This window comes from Corvus cornix, chromosome 1A (assembly GCF_000738735.6).
Source record: "Corvus cornix cornix isolate S_Up_H32 chromosome 1A, ASM73873v5, whole genome shotgun sequence".
Lineage (NCBI taxonomy): Eukaryota > Metazoa > Chordata > Aves > Passeriformes > Corvidae > Corvus > Corvus cornix.
The window spans coordinates 32,759,333-32,767,690 of NC_047057.1; the positions used below are offsets into that span (position 1 = coordinate 32,759,333).

The following is an 8,358-nucleotide window of genomic DNA, read 5'->3' on the forward strand; positions in this document are numbered from 1 at the left end:
AGCAGCCATCCAGTAGCTGAAGGGGGGGGCCTACAAGGAAGCCAGAGAGCGACTCTTTTATCAGGAACTGCAGTGATAGGACAAGGAGTAATGGCTTTCAAACTGAAAGAGGGGAAATTTAGGTTGGATACATCGAAGAAGTTCTTCTCTGTGAAGGTCACGAAACACTGGAACAGGTTGCCCAGAGAAGTTGCATCTGCCCCATCCCTGGCAGTGGTCTGTGACAGGGCGGGTTGGAACTAGATGATTTTTATGGTGCCTTCCAGCTCAAACCATTCTAAGTTTCTATCTTAAATGATGCTAGCTGCTTATGTGTAAGTGAATAAATTATTCTCCTAGTGGCTGGTCAGTTGTGTGGTTCCCTAGACTTTGCTGAATGCGGCATGAATTTAGACACCACTTATGTAATTTTCTAAAAAGTCTTGCTCTTGATACCATGAGTGTGGCTTCACTGACAATTACAGGTACAAAGCTGTCATGGAGAGGGCACAACCATGCCACTTGATTTTCCCATAGTGAAAGCTAAACTGGATAACTGCCAAGCAGAGGAGACGGTTTTCTACTGCTAAAACCATATCCTTGTATATGATAAACTTCAAATAAATATATTTCATTTTCATGGTTTGAATACCAGTATATTTTTTACCACAAGTATCTCCCTGGGACTGTACAGGTTTGAGATCTTAAGTCCATCTTTTTTATACTTGATTCAGCCCAGAGGGAAATGGCAGTGGCTTTTGTTAAGGACTGTGTGCTATTATCAGCAAAGGCTGGCCTTTGTAATATTTACCTCTAGGCAGATAAGGGAGCAGCACTCAATTTGAATTTTTTTTTTCTGGTTGAACGATAGGTACGCATTCCTGATGACCGTTCAGCTACGCTCTAGCTAGAATTTAATTAACCAATATCTGCCATGCAAGACTTAATGAAATACCAGAAGTAGGTGTTTGTAGTGTTCCTGTATCCCTTACACTTACTGGTGCAATGCATAGAATGGCAATGCTGTTACACTGGGACTACTGTCTGCCATACTAACAAGAATTGGGTTTTGTTTTCCTTTCCTTTTCTACTTGTTTCTTTTTCCTCTTGTCATAAAATTAGGCTGACACAAAACTCCTGTTCTTTTTTTTACGTGTATGTTACTCAGCAAAGGATTATTCATATATGCTGGAAGTTCCAGGTATCTGCAGTAGGAAAATATGAAATGATTAGGACTTTTGTCCTTTCTATTTAGAATCCTTAAATACATCAGCTGACTCAAAGACTACATTTGGCCATTTATTAATATACAAATATGAATACAAGTACAAATTAAATGCTTCAAATAATTTTTTTTCTCCCTGCTAGGGAATATTTTTGAGACATAAATTGTCAGTTCCTGTAGAATGTTGTGTTCTTACACCTTTCAACAGCATGAATGAAGGCGGCTGCACAGATTTGAAGTGCACAAACCTTTCTCCAAATTTCAGAAAGTTAAAGGAATGGGGTTTTAAAAGCAGGGTGACACTGTTTTGGTTGTTTCTGTGTTGCAGGCAGAAGCTGTATTTGCATGCTACAAAAGCCATAGCTCTTTTCAAAGATGAATGTGTCAGCAAGTATGATACATTTTTGGACAAAGCTGAGGACTGGACAAGGCAAGCTATTGATTTCTTTAATATTTGGTAATGTTCACTGCACCACTTTTATATAGGGTAGCTCTTAAAACTCTTTTTCTTTTAGGAAAATGCTGCACACAAGGAAGCAGTTACTGGCTCTCACCAACCAGTGTTTTGGCATTGAAGAAGAGGTGTCCAAATACCAGGATTATATAAATGAGGTAGAATGCTTCAAAATTATGTGAAGCATTTGCATAGATAAAAGATTTCCACGTATTTTCATGTCAATAGTGTTGTTTATAGTGAATCTTACATTAATGCAGTTGTATTAAAATACAGGGCTTTGTGGGTACAGAATGTGGTCTACAGTAGCTTCATTGCTATGTCAGAGTGGACTACAGAATGGTGTTAATTCTTGAATAATTTAATAATGTGATTTTTCGAATTGTGACTTGATTTTGGAATTTGGTGCGGTTAGTTTGGTTTGGGGTGGGGTTTTTTTTTATTTGGGTGACGTTTCTTTGGTGGGGTTTGTGGGTTTGGATGTTTTGGGGTTTGTGGATTGGGGTTTTTTTTTGGTAATGTTACCCTTTCCTCCCCCAAAAAACCAGTGCAAATGGATGTGGGTTCATTGAGAAATGTGCTGTGCAACTGTTACTATAATATTTTCAGAGGACCTAGAGGATTATCCTAATTCTCTTAGGAAGTACAAAAATGCTACTTCCATAGTCAAGATTATGGGATACACACTTAAGGATGTCAAACTAATGATTTGGTCAGTGACTCTACAGGATGCAAATTTATCAGAATTACCTCAAGATTGAGAGAATAAGAACATTTTCATGTGGTAAAATTCTTATTTTTTTAGAAAGGAAAGATAAATGAAAGAAAAGCCCTTGCTAAGTGTAAAATCAGTTTAGGAATGTTGGACAGCTGCATTTTACTTGTTATTTGTATTTTAGTAGCACCACCAATCCATTGATTAGGATCCAGTTGCCCTAGGATATCTACAGACATAACAAATAGATAATTCTTCCTTTCCAGAATTTATTATGAAAGTATTAGATAGGAAGATGGAACAAACCAGGGAATTATAGGGTGTGTCAATACAAAACTTGCTGTGATGTTCTCAGCTTAGAGCATATCAGCCACCTTAGTACTGTAATGAATTTATGTGGTATCACAGCAATGGAGCATTTTAAAAAGGATTTTAAGGTGGGCATCAAGATATACATGACAACTTCTATTGTAACTTAAATTTCCTTTTATCTGTTACAGTTACAAGATGCCCTGCCACAGAAAATGTTTGCAGCTTCCAGTGGGATGAAACATACAATGAATACAGTCTATCCAAGCTCAAACACATTAGTAGAAATGACTCTTGGGTGAGAATTTCATAATGGGATTGATGTAATATTGTATTCTTGCTATACAGGGAAATTTAAAAAAATTAATTGACTTAGTGATTGCTGTATTAAGATCAAGAATTTTACATTGCTATGGTGGTGGCACAGAATCAGAAGTGAGTAGGGGAGAGCACTAATTTATCATCTGTCTCTTTGTAAACAACAACTTACCTGTCCCTTATTTTGTATGTAATGGCAAGTTGCTGGAAACTGTGGTGGTGAGTGATCAGAGCAGGTAACTATCCCTATAAAAACTGTAACCTTTCTTTTGCTTCTGGTTACTACAGGATGAAGAAACTAAAGGAGGAAATGGAAGGTGTTGTTAAAGAGCTGGCTGAAAACAATCACATTTTGGAAAGGCAAGCAATTATTTTCCCTTTTGGGGCTGAAACTAGGCTTAATTTGGTACATTCTATAGATCCAGAATTTAAACTAAGGGAACAATTCTATAACGTCTTTAATTGTAAACATATTTTGAACTTTCAAATGAAGCGTAACCAAAAAAAAAATTCAAAACCTTGGAACATTGCTGTAAAATCATTCTGACACAATTATTTTTGTGGCGTTTTTGTTTCATGTTACTTTGGTTTAGCTAATAAAAATTCCTGTTGCAGAGACAGATCAATTCTGAATTTAAACACAACACTGTTGCAGCAATGCAGTGGTGTCTTTTAATTCCTCAGTTTTAGATGTTATTTTTAACAACTGTGGAATTACACCAATCTGAATTAATGATTTTGCAGTTTTCAGATAGCTTAAATAAAGAGTTTAAGATTTTCTTAAAATCCTGAGAGGGTATTGTCATTATCACATACAGACTGATGTTGATTTTTTTCCTATGATGATGAGAAAATACATAAAAATAAACATCTCCAGGGTAAATTGCTGGTAGAGTGGAGTTTAGCTTCAAGCTGAATTAGTTTTATTTTGTTCCCCACTCCCAGTCCCATATTTGCAGCACAGCTTCCTCTCTTCCATCTTCTTTGCAGATACAAAAGTTAGGTATAGATGCCTCTGTTGGCTTGTGGCAAGGGAAAGGGAAACCCCATAAGTAAATTAAAGATTGATTCCATAAGCTAGTCAACTGTCTAAAAATATACTGGTTTTTTGGTTTAGATTTGGTGCGTTGACCAGGGATGGTGGCCTGCGGAACGTGGACTGTACCTAGCTTCCAGAGGACCCAAAGAGGACTTGTAAATTTTTTCAATGGGAAAAAAATACTGTTGGGACAGTTAAAGGCAGATAATAAATCTGTATCCGGGTTTTTTTTTTTCCTTCAACAACTGTAATATTAAAGAAAATGTAAATATGTATAATATGTAAATACAAAAGAAATATATATCTTTTCTTGGTCACTTTTAGGATAGAATAACTTCTGGCAGGGAATTGAGCCCTTTGGAGGATCTCTGAGGAGTCCTAAAGGGAAAAAGTATTGTTGATGAAATTGACATTTGTCTACTTTGAATATTGCCCCTTTTTTTCAGAATGCAGTTTAGTCTTCATTACAAGAGGACTTGCAGTACTCCAAAACACTCTTGTATAAAGGGTATTTTGGATTTCCTTTAACAACCACTATTATGTAGGAGTTTAGCTGAATGACTGATCATCACAGAACATGATGAATGTTTTAAATGAGATGTTTCTAAATGAGTGTGAGTAGGGACTAAGAGCGCAGATAGGACAGAACAGAAATGCATTTCTCTTTCCTTCACATCCAAACTGTTAGTTCACTTCTACTTGAGAAAGCAAATTCACAATATTTTTTTAAGTTCTCTCCGTATTTGGTGCTATGTTGTCTGTAATCACTTGACTGCTCAGTATATGGAAGTTTTGCACTCCAGCTTGTCAGAGTGAATGTAAAAATTCATTTTTTGGAGTACAGCATTTTCAGACTTTCCCTGAAATTTTGTTGCTCACCACAACAACAGTGGGTACTTCAAACAGCTTGTTCTTAATCTTATTTGCAGGTATAATTTTTTAGAAAGGTTAAAAATTTGGTATGAGAAGAATTTGTGGGCAGTCAGTAGACTGGATAGCATCACGCCTCGGTAGTAACTGAATAGTGGAAAATAAGGTACCAGTCTAGATCTTTAAAAGGGACCACTCCCATTGGTGACTTAAAACTGAGGTACCAAACTTTGATGGAAAATTTAGTGAGACTGTATATTTATTTTCCAGCATCAGTAGTTACTACTTCCAGGATAGAAAATACATTATTGGGTTGCAGAGATGCAGAGTGAAACATTCTGCTCCAAAATACACAGAAGAAAGAGAACAGGAAAACAAAACCTCTGGAAACATCCCTTTGTTTGGATACTACAGATTTACATACTTGTTTCAGAGAAGCATGCAAATATTACAGAACTTGTTCTTTCCTTGTGGAAACCTGGCCATGGATGTTCAGTGGCATCCAATAGCACTTCTCATTGCTGCATTACACCTGTAAGAGCTGGACCAAGTATATTTAGAATTAATTACTGGTGGAACATTTAGGTGTAAACCAAACAATATTGACCAGTGATAGCATCTGGCAGTTTTGTGATGCTTACTCCCTGCTTATCTGTCTGGGTCAGAACACAAAACATTTTCATTTCCTTTTTAGAAAATATTTGGAGAGAAACTTAAAAAATTTATAAACTAGTGTTTCATTTTAAAAGAAAAGGAAATTCACTTGCCTTGATGTCCAAGACCTGCTTTCCAGTGTTCTTGGTGAGAATCAAAAAAGGGAATTAAAACATTTTTACACTCATGTGAGCAGCTTCTGTCTTTGTCACCCAAAAAATCTAGCTATGCAAAAGGAGTGCAACAGTTTGTCACACATCTTTTCTTGGCATTCTTAATAGTTTTAAAATGCTGGAATCATGTCTAACTGGAATGTTTTAATGCCTCCTTGTACATTTGTTCATTCACATCCACAGTCTCACTGAGTATCACATGAATAAATGTTAAAAGAACTGGGCTCTCTAGCCATGCATAAACTGTATTTTGTTTCCAACATTATAATGCTTTGTTGTTTCAAAGTTCTTAATCTTGAAAGAAATCAAATGCTAGGTGGAATATATAATTTCCAACTTCCTTATACTGAAGCAATCTGAAAAAGAAAATTAATTGTAGTAAAAGTATAGTCTGTATGTTGAAATATGTGCAGCTTTCTTTTACATGTTTGAAAATGTTTTGTTGCATTTTAGATTCATTTTAAACATTGCTGGCTTTAGTCTTGCTGAATACATCAGTAATCTTAATCATGTTAAAATTTCTTTTTCTAAAGCAATTTTAACAAAGCAGTAGCTAAGGAACTTGAAGTAATCAGTTCATAATCTTATTATGTTACTATGAAGCAAATAATTTTTCAAGTCAAAGCATAGTGTATGGTACCATCAACTTTTTGCTCAAACTAAGTGTCCTGATGCTATGAGTCATGCTATTGATTTGCCAAAATAAGTAATAGAAAGTAATATATGGTTCTTCTTCCTAAAGCTGGTTTACTGGTTTGGGGGGTTTAGCTGAATATATTAATTATCTGTTACTTGAACAAACCTATCTTCATATGAATTGTGAAAATGCATGAGTGAACAGCTTAATGGCTTAAATACATCATCAACCACTTATTGTACAGTGTGTACTTCTTCCTTTTCATAATTTAATTTTCTGTTAATTTCAGAATTCTTATGAGTTTTATTTCCTTGTAAGCACAATAGACAGCCTGAAATATGAAGTTGCAAATTGCAGCTCAGTTTGGATTATCCAGCTGTTCAGAAAATGTGCCCTGCACAACAGAATCACTAGCATAGGCAATATGGTAGAGCCACTCATTCTTCTGATTTTTTTTAACTACTTGGTTGACATGTGTTCTGAACAACGTTAGTACTTATAATGGTGGCAAAATTCCTAGTCTGTGCTCAGTATGAAATCATCCACTGGTAGAACTCAATCAGTTCTGATGTAGTCAATCACTGTAGAAGTGGTGATTATAGAACAATTCTGGATAGTTCAGAGCAGAACTGGGAAAAAGAGGAGTTGTTGGCTGAAGGAAGAGAGTATTGGAAGAAGAGGGAAGTAAAAGTCTTTGGTAATCTACAGGCTCTTTCAGAAGATCAGCATTCACTGTGTCTGTGGTGAAAGGGTTGTAGATGATTAATATAAACTGTAATGCAAACAAAAAACCCCAGCCTACAACTTTGGAGAAACCTTTCTAATGGTAAAGAGAGGCAAGTGCCAGAATAGATTGTCCTGGGAACAGCAATACCATTTGAAGAGGGTTTATAGGAACAGCTTGACTGGTGGGACCTCTTGTTACTGGTTCTGCTATTGACAAGGCTTCACAACCTTCTGATTTTCTGTGCCCTAAACAGCTGCTTTTTTTTTTCATCAATCACAAAAAAAAATGTGGTAGGGGGTAGTATCCCTCAGTGGAATTTCCTATTTTGTCACTGGTACCAGCTCAGACAGCAGTAGTTGTAGGTGCACATCTTTTGGAGAACTTCCCTGCGCGTGGGCGATTAAGGCCGGCAGTGGCAGGTTGAGCTGCTGGCGTGCTGCAGACAGGGGCACGGTGCCGTTCTTCAGCGTTGTGTTGTGCTCCTGGACACTGACACAAGTGTCGAATGAACGCTCTGACTGCCCATCCAGGTGTGGGTTATGGCACCACTGCCCAGCTCTGGGAAATACTCCCCCCAGTAGCTGCTTTAAGGAACGGAGGCAGATAATTTTAATGGGAATCTACTGAAGCACATCACCAGCTCTTGTCAGCTCCCCCTGTGCCAGGAGCTGCTTCAGCATTCCTGAGTACGTTTATGCCGAATGATGCGGAGTTTGTGCCTGCCGGCTGCGGGGCCGGCAGGCCGGCGCGAGGACTCGGCAAGTCGGGGGAAGGACGCGGACGCGGTGCGGCGCCTCCTTCGCTCCCGCCGCCTCCCCGCGCCCCTCGCCCGCGGGTGCCGTGTGCGTGAGGCGGGCAGAGGCGCCCGGCGCGCCCCGCTCCGCATGGCGGCGGCCGCGCGGGACGGGCGGGAGAAGCCTCGGCGGGGCCGGGCGGGGCCCCGCAGCCGCCGCTCCCGCAGCCGGACGCGCCCGCCGCCGTCCCGGGCCCCGCGCTCCGCGGCCGCCGCCGCCCGGCGCCGCCGCGGCCCCGCCACGTCCGCACCATCTTCGAGGCGCCGCCGGCCGGAGCCCCCGCACCGCTTCGGGCCGGCGGCGGGCGGGAGCGTGGTGCGACCTGTGCTGGCCGCTTCGTCCTCTCGCACGGCCTGCGCTGCGCGGGTGAGCGGCTCCGGCGGGGAGCGGGGCTGGGAGCGGCGGGGCCGGGGGGACGGGAGACCCTCACAAAACCGAGGGGCGCGGGGCCAGGTCAGGCGTCT

The 8,358-nt window shown here is 40.0% G+C and overlaps 1 protein-coding gene across 1 annotated transcript in view; it reads left to right on the forward strand.

Moving 5' to 3' along the window:
• The window catches only part of TBK1 (TANK binding kinase 1), a 28,350-nt gene extending 21,736 nt beyond the window's left edge, over nt 1-6,614 (forward strand). The window contains exons 17-21 of the mRNA XM_039570949.1: nt 1,533-1,634; nt 1,720-1,816; nt 2,874-2,980; nt 3,289-3,360; nt 4,118-6,614. Coding sequence (XP_039426883.1) covers nt 1,533-1,634; nt 1,720-1,816; nt 2,874-2,980; nt 3,289-3,360; nt 4,118-4,169 — 430 coding nt within the window. The 3' untranslated portion in view covers nt 4,170-6,614. The remainder of the gene's footprint in view (nt 1-1,532; nt 1,635-1,719; nt 1,817-2,873; nt 2,981-3,288; nt 3,361-4,117) is intronic.
• Nucleotides 6,615-8,358: the final 1,744 nt, after the last annotated feature.